At 40.6% G+C, this 17,190-nt stretch overlaps 1 protein-coding gene across 1 annotated transcript; it reads left to right on the forward strand.

Moving 5' to 3' along the window:
* Window positions 1–3,405: 3,405 nt before the first annotated feature.
* Window positions 3,406–10,405, forward strand: LOC135467764 (tubulin alpha-1A chain-like). Its single transcript, XM_064745603.1, has 4 exons — window positions 3,406–3,476; window positions 8,032–8,246; window positions 8,747–8,969; window positions 9,276–10,405. The coding sequence occupies exons 2-4, from the start codon at window positions 8,244–8,246 to the stop codon at window positions 10,403–10,405; spliced, it is 1,356 nt and encodes a 451-aa protein (XP_064601673.1). The 5' UTR covers window positions 3,406–3,476; window positions 8,032–8,243.
* The last annotated feature ends 6,785 nt before the right edge of the window (window positions 10,406–17,190 follow it).

The following is a 17,190-nucleotide window of genomic DNA, read 5'->3' on the forward strand; positions in this document are numbered from 1 at the left end:
AAATTGTTATTAGATATTGCAAATATTTTTTTCTTATTTTAATTGTTGCCTAACGCCATACCCAGGAACTGCTAACATATACAATGTTCATCAGTTTTATGGGTGGACGGCCTTGTCAAACCTTTGGTAACTTACTGACGAACTTTCTCCCGCATAATAATCATATTGATGGAAACAATTAGTACCACTTTCACAAAAGTTGGTAAATTAGATGTTTCGTAACTTTTCTCTTAAGTGATGTTGTCAAATTTATAGTTCCACAAGTTAATAAGGAAACGCAAACGGCCACAGGATCTCCGTCGACCGCGCCCATTGTTACCAGAATAAGCCTTTAGAAATCGATTAATTGTCCGAACCTCGTGTTCCTCATGGTTAGGGACGCCCACTTTACCCGGGAGCCATATTTAGCTTACCCGTATGAAAATATCAGTCTTGTTCTTCCATAAGTTTAATTAGATTGAAAAAGTCTACTGACCAGAACTATTAAATGTTAGGTGTGACACCAGACATGACACCCAACCCAATCACATTATACTAACTCACGGCCAAGCAGACTTGTTTTCTTGGTCTAACCTCCTAGCGCCGACCACCAAGCGAGGCAGCAACAAGTGCGCTTTGATCTTTGGTTTGGCCCCAGGTCTCGACTTCGAGGGGGAGGGTCTAATCATTAAGCCTCAGAAGCGGTTGGTTTGTGGACGTGATGCATACTAGTGCTGGGATGGCCGTAAACATTAACGTGTCATTTGAAAAAAATTAAACAAACCTAGATTATGTCGGTGGCGTGATGTGGTCGAGAAGTTGGGGTGTTTGTTTTAAATCGTTGTAGGTAACACAAGATGTGAGCGGTATAGTTTAGTTACGGAAAGGAAATTTCCTAAATTATTCTCTGTCTTTGTGGCAATCTGTGATAGACGGTTCTTTCTTCTGTAGTCTTGTACCAAGTGCTCTGCAGACCGCTCGAGTTTTACCAATAGGACACGTGTCACGACTAGGAGAGTCCTCCAGTAATTCGCCCAAGGTCGGTGGTTTACACAGATGTGTAATGCACGAAAATGTGAATCTAGGCGCCGTAACAGACATGCTTACACCAATCGTTAACCATAGTGGATGTTCAAGTTCAGTAATTTCAAAAGCAATTTCCTATCAGCTTTCAACAGAAAACTAGGAAGTTGTGGAAATTATCTCACTCAAACTTTCCATCTATTAAGATGAAGATAAACTCTGAAGAAATGTGGGCGAAATGGAAGATAACCTGGACACTTTGTTGTATCAGCATTATTTCCGCAAGGGACAGTAGAGATACTGAGCCTCAAGAAATAGTGGGCATACAAACATGATGAAAACATATTTAACATGGCCCACCTTTTATCTCAGTGTAGGCCAGATGGTATACGCGGCTGAGTACATTGACTTTTTGTCATATTTTAAACTTTCTTCGTATTAAATGGAGGTTGGGCTGGTTTATTATCCTGGCCTAGTCGTTAACGTGATAGCACATCACAATGATACAAGTCCATGATGTTCAAGCCCAAGTCATGCTGGCTTCCTCTGTGGTCGAACTTGGAAAAGTCCTCCAACAACCTTTGAATCATTGTGGATTTGCCCCACCATCTGTTCGGCTTTCTCCCACTTTCATGCTGTCGGCTGTCGTATAAGTAAAATATCCTTGAGTACTGATCAAAAACACCCAACACACCGTCTCATTTCTGAGCGGAAATCGCATATAAGCGAACTTTGCTGTGACAGTATCACTGCTTGTCTTGTTAACAAGGGCTGACAGTTTACTATAACCCCCCCTTTCTCGCGATCACTCAGACCCGGCGCGTAAGAATTACGACCAAACCTGGCAAGGGACGACAATTCGAATTATGACCAAGTCTAGCGCCCGGGGCGTAATAATTACGCGCATGCGTAGTGTACGGCGCAATACATTAGCATCCACACAAAGAATATATTGAACGGATTAAACTAGTATCAGTGTAGACTACTCATCATCCATCCTTTGAATTCATAATACTTTTCCTCGATTTACGCTAGCAGGAGAGATTGATGTGGATAGCATGGTGGGCAATGATATTTCTCAGTACAGCTATATCAAACCGGTTCCGAGTGAATGACCTTTCTCCCAAGACACCTTGAATTCACTATAAAACTAGATCAAACGAATGACATGTACATGTATAAGATACAATAGGTCATCAGACAAACTAGTGAACGTTACCTATGTTGAAACAACACATGTTATATTTTTTAAAAAGTTTGAATGAACAGCATATATTTATGGAGTCGTTTCTCTAAACACATGTCCGCTAAACTTATAGTCACTCGCTGAATGTAACAAATATATCCCCTAACACTTCGATATCGACTGCAAGTTGTGTAAAATCGGATCAGTTTAAGGTCGAACGGAGGTTTAGAAATCAAATCATAGTTTGTGTATAGTTTCCAGAAATACAAGAAAATTTTTTCCTGTCAACCTCATCAAAATTACTGTGCAGTACATAAATTGACATCTTCTGGAGATATTTATTAATAACGTGTATATTACTTGTACTATAACAATTACTATATTCCATCAGCACTAGAGAAACCGTGTCTCATTTTGACATATCTTTAAGTGTGTTACGTTTGGGTAATGAAATTAATAATGCCTATTTCAAGGTCGTGTGCTGTCATATTACAATAACGTCCTGCCACCATATTTACAAAATATTTCACATGTCAACATATCCTAGTGGTGTGCATGGGTGAGAGCAATTCTGCGATTCATGTAGGCAATGCTTATGTCACGTTAATGAAATGCGTTGAGCTAATATCTTATTACAATAAGATGAAACAGATATCAAATATTACCATTTCTGTAAGGAAAACAGGAATAGATTGATATTCTACCTAAGACAAAAATTGCTGAAACTTTGTGGTATAATTTGATGCCATGACTGGTTTACTGCTTCTACCATTAAGAAGTTTAACACGTCCATACCATGCAATGAGTAAATAATGGGGATCTGAAGGCGGAGGGCAAAACAATCTATCTTATCCCATAACTAGAGATCACTCGTGAACTCATCGTAAATTTTAATCTGGTTTACATTTGCGCTAGGATTAAGGTCAACTCCGTGACCCGGCCTGGTGTTCGGCATACAAAAACAATTGTATAGTTAAAATGAAACATTTAACATTTATGTTATTATGATAGTGTAATTTTTTTGTGAGAAACAATGTCACATGTAGAGCTTTGCAAAATGTCTACTCCTAACTGAGTACACTGCGATGTATTAATATTAATATAACGTGTATATCAACGGCCAAAGGTTGACTGATCCACAGTCAAAATAAATTATGAAGAGCCACAAACAGCAGACAGAGTCTGAGCTTCACCATCTGTGCAGGTCTAGCAAACCAGCAACAGACCAGAGCGTGGTCCTCAGGGCGCAGCAGGAGAAGAGCAAAAATTGGGATCACCTCTTCAGGAGGTGAGGATGAACCTCTCGATAACGAGCTTTATACGTTAATGCCTCTATAGTAAATTTTCTCTATAGATGTGAAGACGCAATGGCCGACAGGCTGTATGTAAGTTTCAGCAAGGAAAAAATTATTGTAAATTAACATCCACAAAGGAAACCAATGTGAAAAACCATTTCTATCTATATATAGGCTCATCCAGAAATAATTTCAGGTCTGCTTCTTAAATAGGCCGGAATCGTTGGCCACGGAGGCTATTTTCAGTTCGTTACCGACACAGATTGTCTTGCCGTTGTGTCTTGCTCGAACAATACGACTTCCGAGCCGAGCGATTTCGGACGCGTTCTTCTTCAGTGAGCTCGTTGATACAGAACCAGTGATGTAAAAACAGTTGATACAGTACATTATCATTTCTGAGTAGTTTGAGACGCGATTTATTTAGTAAGTGTTCTTGATGGGTGTCCATGCAGTAGTTTATGATGAACATGTATGTTACATGGTTCAGTTTGTAGCCGACTCCTTGGTAATCCTGTCTATATACTGAGCCGGTCTGTCATTCTGGCGTCGTTTCTGTGCTAATTTTTTTCTTCTGTAAACTGCATTCGGGACACATTTCTGTAGGGTTTATGTATCTCCATAGAGGATCAATCCGTCAAAATAGTTTTCAAGTTCTGGCCTTCGTTCTAACTAGGTGCCAGAAAATTTAGTTCCATGGTTCCATACTAATTTATCAAGGTGCTGAAACAATCTAAACGTCTTATATCGGTGGCCAAAATTAAGTTCTATCCAAGCATAGATCAGGTCATGTCATGTATGTGTATATGACATTAATGTAACTTAGGCAAGATTGTCTATACTCATCTAATAGGTAACATACGGGTAAGCCCTATTAACTGTGGTTAACAGCGTATGAGTGTTGTACATCTTTATTAAGATATATCAATATGCACATAATGTACACTTGTTTGCATGGGAGACATTGATTATGTTTTACTTAGGTCTAGTTATATACCCTGTCCATGTACGTGTGTCTTTTGTAGATTCATAATGGCGTATATTTTCATGGTTATGGGTGATTTTGTTTCTTGTTTTGCTTTGAATGTTTTAGTCTAATTTGGTATAGGTCACAATCAGTGTAGTTATATAATATGGGGATGTATTATGTATCATTATAATCTATCGGGTGATTTGTGGAGTCAGCCCTGTGTATTTTAAATATAAGACTTCCTTTGTGTATGGAAAATATATGAAATGGAAACAACAACTCAACTGATTTGTCGTAGCAAATTATTTTCATCGTCTAGATGTACCAGCTGTATTTATTTATGCAGAAGTGTTAAGAACATGTACAAACAGATTTTTTCGTCAGGGTGGGCACATTTGGTGTAGCTATAATGGATATGTTGTGTTGAACATATATACCAGTGGCTTGGCGCACACCATTTAATATAATGGAGCTCGTCGCCATAAAACTACAGCCATCATCATCACATCAGTCTGCACAGAGTTCAGGCATTTGCGTTCTCCTCACGCCCTAGAATACCAACCATATTCTACACAGGAACGGCAGGACATCTTTGGTTCAGATTCGGATCTACATGGTGGTGTTCAGTGGCGTGTAGGCTGTTTCATGTCAGCACTTTTTAGACGTCGCATGGGGCAGTGCAGTCTAGAACCATGCAGTACTACATATCGCTGAGCCGTGTCACATCGGCTCACTTCTGTTGTTGTGAGATAAGAGTTTCGTGTTGAATACTGCACTACATTATAAGAAAATATCCAAAGCTGCTGTCACCCTGATACATTGATTTGGTTTTAAACTGAATACTTTCCTAAAATTGAAATGCTGTATACAAATTTAATCATGCTAATTCCAACATAGTGACTGTGGTGGAAGTATGAAAATATTCAAAATGCTAGGTTAAGCCTTCTGCTGTTTAGGAAATTTAACAGTTTATATAAGGAATACAATTATGTACCATTTTCTTACGTCAACAACAACTTTTTGTGTATATGAGGCATTTTATGTTTAAAGTTTTTTTAATCTAACATTATGTACCTTCCATGTAGCCATTACTCGATTTAATATTTTTAAGGTGTGGGCAATCACATTTTACAATATTTAACACGATTTATCAGCTTAAAACTTATAGAGAGTGTTGACATTCTGACACTTGCGTTTATATCACGAGGATTATAGAATCACCTTGAACGGATATGTTACCGCACTTAAATTAAAAGGATGTACTGTACAGTGTAACAACGACAACATTTCGATTTCTTATGAACAACAAAGTAGTACGGTGCGAGCATGAGTAAAAAGTCTTTGGCAGACCTGCTTGCCCGCCGGGTTGTACCTAGCCTATAAACCGTCTTTTGGTTGACCGAGCCGTTCACTTGTGTCTGTGCAAGTGTAAATTCTTTCCTTATCTAAAACGATATTATGTTACTGGCAATGCCCGAGAACACAGTCTTATTCACTGCGCACGGAATTCATTGAAGGACAGGCCCTAGTTGGCCAGCATTGTAGGCCACCGGTAATGGTTTTATTTCCACATGCCAAATGAGCTATGAGATGACCTGTTAGAACTAATCTGTTGCTATAGATGGCGAATGGAATGGAGATAGAATTTGTGAAGTAGACTAGTAGACAACTTTATACTTAAGTATAACTTGAACCTGTTCGAATGGATATCTTACCATATCTGTAAGTTACAACCCTAATGACTTCATGTTTATGTGTAGGTGGAATACTGTTTCTAGGAAGGTCGCGTATTTAACCATATCATCTGTTTTCTTGGTAGTGAAGGCCGCTGCTTAAGAATTCATCTTCAAGTGAATTACTTATCATTCATTTAACCAGATTTAAAAGACTATAATGTCTGTAATTATGACCCATAGCTTTACGACTTGTTAAAATTGTACCTAGCCTATAAACCGTCCTTTTTTTTGGAAGTTTTTCATTTTTCTTGCAGACATACATGCCAGCTTTCCAAAACATTTGACCTGGTTGAGATATTTTGAGCCGTATGTGCACTACAGAGCTTTGAACTTCGTTCAATTATGTGGTGCAAAAATTATTGGTTTTGAAAAAAGTTGGCTGGTGTGATAGGACACAGACCCCCATTACAACTTCCAAATGTAGTTCTGTGTATTTTAGGGTGTGAAGTATTTTTTTGCTGCCAGCCTGTCGTTTTTGGTGTACAGGCGCATGCTTGGTACCAAAATGCTGGAAACTGTCTGAGTTTTGAGCAGGTATGAGATTTATTGATAAAAATTAAAATTTTGGGCGAGAGGACACGGAATGTTTAGGGCTGAGCTACAGCGCTAAACGTTAACATTGTCACTTTTGGAAAATTAGTCGGGGTCTGTGGCCTACGTGCCGGGTCTGAGAGACTGCGGCAGAGTGGGGTTGTTGCAAAAACCTTATTTCCGGGTTAACAAGACAAGCAGTGATCCAGTGAGCGCAAAGTTCGTTTATATGAGATTTCTGCCTAGAAATGAGACCATGTTCAATCAAATAAATCAATCAATCAATCATATTAATACATCAAATATATAAATACAAAATGGAAACACAAAATATGATGTTCAAATATTAAGATGAAAATCCATAAAATAACTCTCTAGGCATTTCGCATTTGGTGGGTTTCCTGTAAGCAAATGTTTATCTTCTTCGAATGTCACTGCACACTACCCTCTCTGTCAACTGTCTGTCTGTGTATATATGTAGAGTATATATGTGCAGAAATAACAAATTTCGAAGACGAAAGACTTGTGGAATCGACCGAAAGAAAAGCCAAATACGACATCTGTTCACTCGACAGTCCGCTGTGGGCGCATTGGGAAAGGTTTTGACTCAGTGAATTTAACTATTTCACTACAAATTATTATACTGTTAAATTATTTCAATTGAAATGAACATATCCCCTAGATAAAAACTGATTGACGTTTATCGCTGTACTGACTTAAGCAACGGTGGTTTGTTTAATGTATTTACTGAGGTACAATAAATTCAAAAATATTTTCTCCAACGTGAAAAGTGATAAGGAAAGAGAGGAACACGGGGCAGTCCAAGCACTGTTTGGCATACTAAGCGCATGGAGTTGTTGCCTTATTTAATACTATTTAAGCATTTACATGGACAATTAAAATAAAACCCTGATTGAGGTAAATAAACAAGAGGTCGTATTTCATTAGTTATGTGTGATCATTTGCTAGGTATGCAACTGTCGTGGCTGCTCTGGTTTTACTCTCAGTGCTGTGCATCCTTAATTATATTTGGTGCATATATAAAGTAAATATCCTCTTGTTGAACAGATCAGAGAATCAACGAGATGTGACAACAAGGGAACAGTTTCTACTGGAGAACGGGTGAACCTGCAATCGAGTGGCAGTAACACATTTGTGCGTAAGACTTATCAAGTAAAATTAATGGAAACCAATTGCGCTCTTTCCAACAATTACGTTAATCTGTATAAGTTGCGTTCCAAACACGGTGCATTAAGTGATTAACGGCTTAATGTAATAATCCATTGTTATGTGTTATGTGTCCATTGTGTTCAGGACAACACTGACGTCTGAACAACACTTTGGGTGCCTGTCCGGTCTGGTCCGTGTTTGGATTCGGGTGTCCTGGTGACACAGGGTTTAGCCGGTCTGAAAGAGTATAAAACCCCGCCTCTAAGGATAACACAATCACAACATCTTGACTCCTGTTCCACAGTTAGACCTCAAGAGACCTCAGTGAACATCTGTGAAGAAAACCCAACACAACCATGGTATGTAGTTCCTTTACACTCTCTTTGCATTTCCACATGTGAAGCCAGTACTTACAACCCGAACAGCCGAGCATTGCAACGTGCCTTACTTATACGTTCGGAAGTCTGTATGAACTGTAATTAATGGTGTTAAGATACACCGGTAAAATACCAATCCAATACACAGATAACGGTATTTATTATTCGAGGGGCCTCCGTGGCTCAGTTGGTTAGCGCGATAGCACAGCGTAATGACCCAGGAGTCTCTCACCAATGCGGTCGCTGTGAGTTCAAGTCCAGCTCATGTTGGCTTCCTCTCCGGCAGTAAGTGGGAAGGTCTGCCAGCAACCTGCGGATGGTCGTGGGTTCCTCCGGCTCTGCCCGATTTGCTCCAACAATAACGGTGGCCGCTGTCGTATAAGTGAAATATTCTTGAACACAGCGTAAAACACAAATAAAATAAATAAATAGTATTTATTATTCATTGTACAGTTATTCACTCAAACAATATTTGTCAACAGAGAGAATGTATCAGCATCCACGTCGGCCAAGCCGGAGTCCAGATCGGAAATGCCTGCTGGGAACTGTACTGTCTGGAACACGGAATCCAGCCGGACGGTCAGATGCCATCAGATAAAACCATTGGGGGTGGGGACGATTCCTTCAACACCTTCTTCAGTGAGACTGGGGCAGGCAAACACGTTCCCCGGGCAGTCTTCGTCGACTTAGAACCAACTGTTGTCGGTAAGCCACAATTATGAAAAGTTTCTTATATATTTTCTGCAAACAAATCGTTGCAATATTACACACGTTTGCCACTGCATTAACCGTCTTCCTGTAATTCAGGTGTGGTTACCAAATGTCATCGTTGCTGTGGAAATTACACCATAGTCTAAATCAACACTGCATTTAGTCGAGACTAAATCGAACTGATGGCAAATTCCCTCTTAATATTACTTTAAAGGAAACTCTAGAGGGACACAAAATGTAAATGTGGCGAATGGCGAAATTTTTAAAATCTATACATAATATTGTTTTCCTCTCCATCAGATGAGGTTCGTACCGGCACATACCGCCAGCTGTTTCACCCGGAACAACTCATCACCGGCAAAGAGGACGCCGCCAACAACTATGCCCGTGGGCACTACACCGTCGGTAAGGAGCTCATCGATTTGGTTCTTGACCGCACCCGAAAACTGGCTGACCAGTGCACAGGTCTACAGGGATTCCTCATCTTTCACAGCTTTGGAGGAGGCACCGGCTCTGGATTTACCTCCCTTCTTATGGAACGTCTCAGCGTGGACTACGGCAAAAAGTCCAAGCTGGAGTTCGCCGTCTACCCAGCACCCCAGGTGTCCACGGCTGTGGTTGAGCCCTACAACTCCATCCTGACCACCCATACCACCCTGGAACACTCTGACTGTGCATTCATGGTTGACAACGAGGCAATCTACGACATCTGTCGCCGTAACCTTGACATCGAGCGTCCCACCTACACCAACCTGAACCGTTTGATTGGTCAGATCGTCAGCTCCATCACGGCTTCTCTCCGATTTGATGGCGCCCTCAATGTGGATCTGACCGAGTTCCAGACCAACCTGGTACCTTATCCCCGTATCCACTTCCCTCTGGCTACATATGCCCCAGTCATCTCCGCAGAGAAGGCTTACCATGAGCAATTATCTGTGGCTGAAATCACCAACGCCACATTTGAACCAGCCAACCAGATGGTGAAATGCGATCCACGTCATGGCAAATACATGGCCTGTTGTATGTTGTACAGAGGTGACGTCGTGCCCAAAGACGTCAACGCCGCCATTGCTACCATCAAGACCAAGAGAACCATCCAGTTTGTCGATTGGTGTCCCACTGGTTTCAAGGTTGGCATCAACTACCAGCCTCCAACTGTTGTGCCTGGTGGTGATTTGGCCAAGGTACAGAGAGCCGTGTGTATGTTGAGCAACACGACAGCCATTGCTGAGGCATGGGCTCGTCTTGATCACAAGTTTGACCTGATGTACGCCAAACGTGCCTTTGTCCACTGGTACGTGGGAGAGGGTATGGAAGAGGGCGAGTTCTCCGAGGCTCGAGAGGATTTGGCCGCTCTGGAGAAGGATTACGAGGAGGTTGGGGTTGACTCCGTAGAGGATGAGGGAGAAGGCGAGGCTGAGGAGTATTAGAACATTCTCACACGAGCAAATTTGCATGAATATTTGTTTGGAAGTAATAAATATATTATCTTTTTATAAGAGTTTTTTTATTTTTATCATATGTTTTCGTCAGTAGGAAAAACTTAAGTTGTGTTTGTATGATACAAGATGATTTCATAGCCGGTGAACGCGTTACACGAGGATCGCCTGTTTGATGCCAGACAAATTTATGAGTTAAAACGCCAGTTAGGGTTAACTCAAATAACTGATGGTCTTTCTACAAAACGGTGACCGAAGGAATTGAAGAGGCACCCAGAACAACTGGTAACCTACAGTTGGATGCGTGTGGTGTTTTGGTCAGATTAAGGCTATTGGATTCGCTTGACGGTTGCTTCTTTGATACCTGCAGCAGAGTTGTTGTAATTACTCTGGGAAACAGTAACTGATACTTTTGATTTCCCGTAGAAACGGCATTAATTCACAATGCAAAAACACATGTCATAAAGGTATGATACCAAGTCCAAGGTCAGAAGGACTCACAATATAGGATTATATTTGAGAAACACACGGCGTACTGATTTTTGTTAAAGCACAGTTATTATAATTAAGCCAAACTAATAAGCTTTACGTCTACGCCAGCGCAAGGAATGTATAATCAGTGAATTAAGTTTATTGAAAATCTCGACACATTTAAAGTGAAGGACAGCACCTGACTAATTGTATGTCCACTGAAAGACCACCATTCAAATTATCTTAAACCGGCATTAAATGTTTTTTTTTTCAGATTTTTTCAACCCAGTAAAAGTTTAGTGAAACTTCGCCTTAGCACAGCTTCAACACGTCTCAATTATCGAGAGCCAGGTGACGTCACGTTTACCCTAACGTTTAGCTCTCTAACATCAAAGGTAATTTCCGTATAATAGTCTAAGCAGTAAGCCTAGCCTATGGCAGATAAAAGCTGTGGACTACCGCGATGAAGGCTCAAGTGATAAATATAGTTTTCTCGGAAAAATGTATATACTGGAAGAATATTTCTTCCATTGCTTGAACTGTGGGTATAGAAGGACTACTATATCACTTACAAGGAGGTTCAACGACCCTGGTTCAGGTCGTAGCCTCCAGCGGGGTTGTGCTGGTGATATTGACCCCTATTAAATGTTTACAGAATTACAGTAGGATTGTTGTACAACTAGATTCATGTTCAATTCTGAAAGAAATGGAAATAAATCTAAGCACCACTGAGGCTGATCTAGGCTTTCGACTGTAGCTGGATTTAATGCTTCACTTTTGCAGACTTAGTTATCGCAGACGTCAGAGAAAGCATCTCGACTTGAATACGGCATTGCGATAATTTTGCTATCTTTTATAGTTCTGTATTATCATATATAACTTAATGGAGTGAATGGGTAAAGGCTACGTCACAGCTTAGACCGCGCAATCTGATAGCAACGTGTTTGAATGGATAAAATTCTCAAGATGGCTGCCTCGACTCACATCAGCCATTTGTACAGTATTGTCATTTTGTTCTACATATTACTCTGTGAAATCTCACCAAAATAATAAAGTACATGTATGATACTTTTTAGAAATCTTGAGTATGCTGCTTTCCACTGAAATGTGTTTTAGCCAGGTACTGTCTTTTAATGTAAACTGAAAGGGGGAGATGTAATGAGATCTGTCTATGTAGGGTACAAGGGAGAAAACCCCGATGTATTGTTTGTGCTAATATAACGACACATGTACGTCTGCTTTAGGGTGATAAATTACTCCATGCCTTTGCCTGGAAACTGATCGTGTCCTTACGTGTTGGCAGCGGTCAAAATTTGCAGTTTGGTGCAAACTCTGTCAGAAAGATTCGAGGCCTTCACTTCATAATGGTGAATAGCTCACTGAGAGTTGTTCGGCTGAGGAGTAACAGTGATGGATTCCTTGAAACCACCTGATCCGCTGAATCTTTCCAGTGGTAACATCAGCGAAAATTGGCACCGCTTCAAACAACGATGGGACATGTACCGAATAGTCTCCGGTGTCGGCGAAAAGTCAGAGACGGTTCAGTGTGTTGTCTTCCTGCACGTTATATGAGATAACGCGACTGAAGTGCTCAACACAATGACTCCATCGGAAGACGATAGAAAGAAATTACAAGCCATCGTTTGAGCGCTAAAAATTGGATGTCGTCACCTTAGTGATGGAGAGACTGTTGACCAATTTGTAACTGATCTGAAGTCACTGACAGCCAGCTGTGAGTACGGTGATTTAAAAGACGGACTGTTCCGTGATCAAATTTTAATTGGTACTCGGGACAACACTCTCAGAAGAAGTTTGCTAATGGAAAGAGACTTGGCGTTGTTGAAAGCGGTTGATCTGTGTTGGGCACATGAAACTTCAGAAGAACAGCTTAAATCCCTAGCAGGCCATACAGCTGTCTGTAGTGTGAGCGAAGTGAAAGATAGAGACAATCCTGGTTCCAGAGGCTCAAACCAAACTTTCAAACGCAAGAGAAGTCGAGAGGGGCAGACCCGCAATAAAGGAAATAATAAAACCAGACAGAAGTGCCAATATTGTGGTTATGACCAGCACGCTAGATCTCATTACCCAGCCAAGGACAAATCCTGTAAGCGCTACTGAAGATTTGGAAATTTTGTGGCACGTTGTTCGAAAAAACGCCTTCAAGAAGTAACCGCTGCTGAAGGCAAACCTGTTGAAACTTTTTTCTTAGGGCAGGTAAAGACCAATAACTCGCTCTTGCCCTCGCACACAATTTTAGAAGTAAACGGGACAGACGTGTCGTAGAGAATTCTGGAGTCAGGTCTAAAGCTCAGCAAAGACAAATGTCAGTTCAGGAAAGAAAGTGTAGATTTCTTATGGCATATGGTGTCAAAGGATGGAATTAGGCCTCAACCTGATAAGACCGGGACAAGTGAAGATCTCAAACAGCCTACTAATGTTAAAAAGAAATTAGACAAGTCATGGGCCTGTTTAACTGTTTGAGTAGATATGTCCCAAATATGACTCAGATATCCAGTCCACTGAATAATTTGTTGCGGAAAGTTTGGACATGGCACAAGTCACAGCAAGAAGCTTTTGAGAAACTGAAAGTGTTAATTTCAGAAGCGCCTGTGCTAGCGTTTTATGAAGTCAGTAAGCCCACAGCTGTAAGCGCAGACAAGCCAGTATGGTCTTGGAGGTGTAATCGTTCAGGAACATGATGATGGGTTTAAAACCGTAGTGTATTGTTCACGTCCATTATACGTGGCTGAACAGAATTATGCTGAAATTGAGGAGTGCCTGGCAAGCACTTGGGCTTGTGGGAAATTCAACAAATATTTGTGCGGTCTGGACAACTTTCGGCTGATAACAGACCATACGCCATTAGTGCCACTCATTAATGATAGAAACGTTAATGAAACCCCAATTCGCTGTCACTTTTTGCTGAGACTAATGAGATACAATGCAGAATATGTGCCTGTCAAGTGTCTGGTAGTGTCAGATCTTCTCTCGAGATCTGCGTTAAATCTAGTTGCAACGTCAGACACAGAAGCAGAGGTAGTTGCATATGTGCAAGAGGTGGGTGCAAACTTGCCCATCAGTGATCCTTTCCTTAAGGAAATTAAATCTGAAAGTGACAAAGATCCTACTTTGCAGACAGCGATATCGTAGAGGTTGGCCAAGGCATCTGCAGGATGTAGGAAATGATCTTGGTGACCTGTACTCCGTACGCGGTGAACTTAGCGTAATAGACGGATTACTTGTGCACGGCACACGTATTGTAATACTGGAAGCCAAACGATTAACCATTCTTGAAAAGATTCATCATGGGCATCAAGGGTTGAGTAAATGCCGTGAAAGGGCGAAACAAACCGTGTGGTGGCCGGAATTAAATGATAGTCTTGAAAGAGTTATTACAAACTGAGAGTTCTGTCAAGTTAAACGCAGTGCTCAAGGTCACGAGACAATGAAGTCTACTCCATTGCCGGAGAGGCCATGACAAAAGGCTGCCGCTGATCTATGTGACTTTAAAGGTGACAGTTATTTAGTTGTGGTTAATTATTATTCCCGTTACATTGAAATCGCTCACTTGTCGCAAACTAAATAGTTCACAGTGATAGGGAAATTGAAATATATGTCGCGGTGGTGAATGCCTGAAACATTAGCCAGTGATAACGGTTCCCAATTTGCTTGTAGTGAGTTTAAAAAGTTTACATATCAGTACAAAATTGATCACGTGACAAGTAGCCCTCATATCCATCGGTCGAATGGGGAAGCTGAAAGAGCTATAAGAAGTGCTAAAAATACTCTGTCAGGATGACTCGTTCTTAGCGTCGCTATCCTATAGAGCTACTCCGATATCCGCGACCGTTTATAGCCCGAACGAACTAATGTTATCACGTCAAGTTCGCACTACAGTGCCAGTTCTTCCACAATCCCTAGAATTCCAAGTGGCCCAGTAAGTCAGAGATGTCGTAGAGGGATTGTAAAGCTAAGTTTGATCAGTCGTTCTATTACAATAGAAGACATGGTGCCAGAGATCTTCCTCCGTTATATCCAGGAGATCCTGTACGCATGAAACTAGATTCTGATAAGCAGTGGGGTGCTATGGGCACAGTTATCCAGGCAGCTGGATATCCCAGATCGTATCTTGTTGAAGGGGAAAATGGGGGGGGGGGGGGTTATAGGCGTCACCGGAAACATTTGCTTCAAGTACCATGTAGTCCTTGTGAGCAAGTTCTAGTGGTAATTCTGAGTTGGTAGTTCCAGCTACTGAAAGGGCTGAAATAAATTGTAAAAAATCAACGTGTTGAAGAATCAGCAAGAGGTACCTTGCCAGATCCTGTAACAGAACCTAATGTAATGTAAACGTCATTTGGGCGTGTAATCAGAACACTGAAGCGCCTACATCTCTGATTGGAATTTGGCCCTTTTCTTTAGGGCATTGTTAGGGTCCTGTATCTATACTAAATATCTTGATTTGTTTACATTAGTGTTGTAGAGGTGTTTAAAATGCAGAGAATGCAAGTGTGTGTTTTCCTTATTTTGGTTGCATACTATTGTCATATAAAGCTTGTATCTGTTCTCCTCGACCAATGTGTTTCACAGATTTTAAAGTAAAAGGAGAGATGTAATGAGATTTGTCCGCGTACGGTACAAAGGAGATAACCCCGAGAACTGTATTGTTTATGATAATGTTACAATATTGCCTGGAAACTGATCGTGTCCTTACAGTCATAGCATAGCACCTAAATCGATAAAACATGTTTCATCAACTGAGGAACAATGTCCTAAACACATTTATGTTTTGTGTAGAATGTATTTAGAATAACTTTGCCTTGTTTGCTTTAGGCTTAATTTCACTTACACTTTTTATATTACAAACACTGATTAAGGTACATGGCCTCTGACATAGTGATGCCCATTCCTAACTCACCGCTAGCACATCGCTCGCTCACCGCTATAGCTCATTATTAAACGACCTGAATCAAGCAATCGCTGTTTCTCTTGCGGCTAAACCAAGAGATATTTCAAGTACCTAGTTAAGTATCTCAGCTTTTCCCACCGATCAAAATGAGTAGCATTAGATGAAAGAAACTTCATATCTGCGGATCACCAATCCAAAAAAGGCAAGTATAACAATATAACACGCGATAATACCGCTGATATTGGTGGCATTGTATCGGTGACACTGATGATGTCATGGACTAAGCCTTGTGGGCCTTTTCGCAGCCGAAATTTACCAAAAGATGAAAAGCTTTGGTTTCCAGGTGATCAACGAGAGTAAACTGTGACATCACTATTGTGTCGCGATAGTTATAGGCATGTGTATGAGATACGCAAGTAGATTAGTACGATGAGTGATGCCGCTTAATTACACCCCTGTGAATTATATCCTATAGTCTGTTTCACTCATCACTCATACTCGCCACCAAAATTGCATTCAGTCAGTGACATGTAACAACCCAAGCCTTACACATTGATATGGTTAACGTTCATATTCTTCCGAAGAAATTCTGTTCCCCCGTAAACCTGTTATATGACAGTCAAGCGAGCCTTTTGTAGCGGAACTCAAACTAAATAGGTCACAACAGTTTCTTGAATATCTTGGCTGGTTCGTGGTCGTACATTTCTGGAATATTCTCTGACTCATCTAGGAAGCAGTAATCCATAATTTCTTTGAGAAATTCAGCTCTGTTAATGAAAAAGATAAGTTCTATGTAATCCCGGTGGTGGATGCCGAAACTGTTCTGGTAGACGCTGTATTCAGCCAGGGATATCCCCCCGTCAACGTTGGCGTCAAGGGCGTCAAAACTAAGATAACAGTACTTCTCGATCTTGTCTATAAAGCCCGGCAATTCATGGTGGTACAGGTTGGTATAGTTGTCAATAACTTCCTGCTCAGTCACCTGGGCTGGTAATCGCGAAGGCAGATGGTTTCCCACACAAGTTTGGTAATAATATATATATATATATATATATATATATATATATATATATATATATATATATATATATATATATATATATATATATATATATATATACATCCTTATGTAGTCTTTTACATTGCATTCCTTCATAAACCAGTAGTGGACTGCTGGTGGACAAAGCACACCAGTGGCCTAGTCCCTTTGCATCGTTGTCATGTTATTATTTACTAAAGGCGATCACAAAACAGCATTTTAAATAATTCCTTATCAGTGGCGTCTACCTTGCAATTAACATCACTGCATTTTTCTACCTAATTCTGTTTAAGCTATGGTGCTGGGGGCGTTTGATTTACTGTTATAATAATGTAATAGTGATAATAACATAATGTAATC

Source organism: Liolophura sinensis, chromosome 6 (genome assembly GCF_032854445.1).
Source record: "Liolophura sinensis isolate JHLJ2023 chromosome 6, CUHK_Ljap_v2, whole genome shotgun sequence".
Taxonomy (NCBI): domain Eukaryota; kingdom Metazoa; phylum Mollusca; class Polyplacophora; order Chitonida; family Chitonidae; genus Liolophura; species Liolophura sinensis.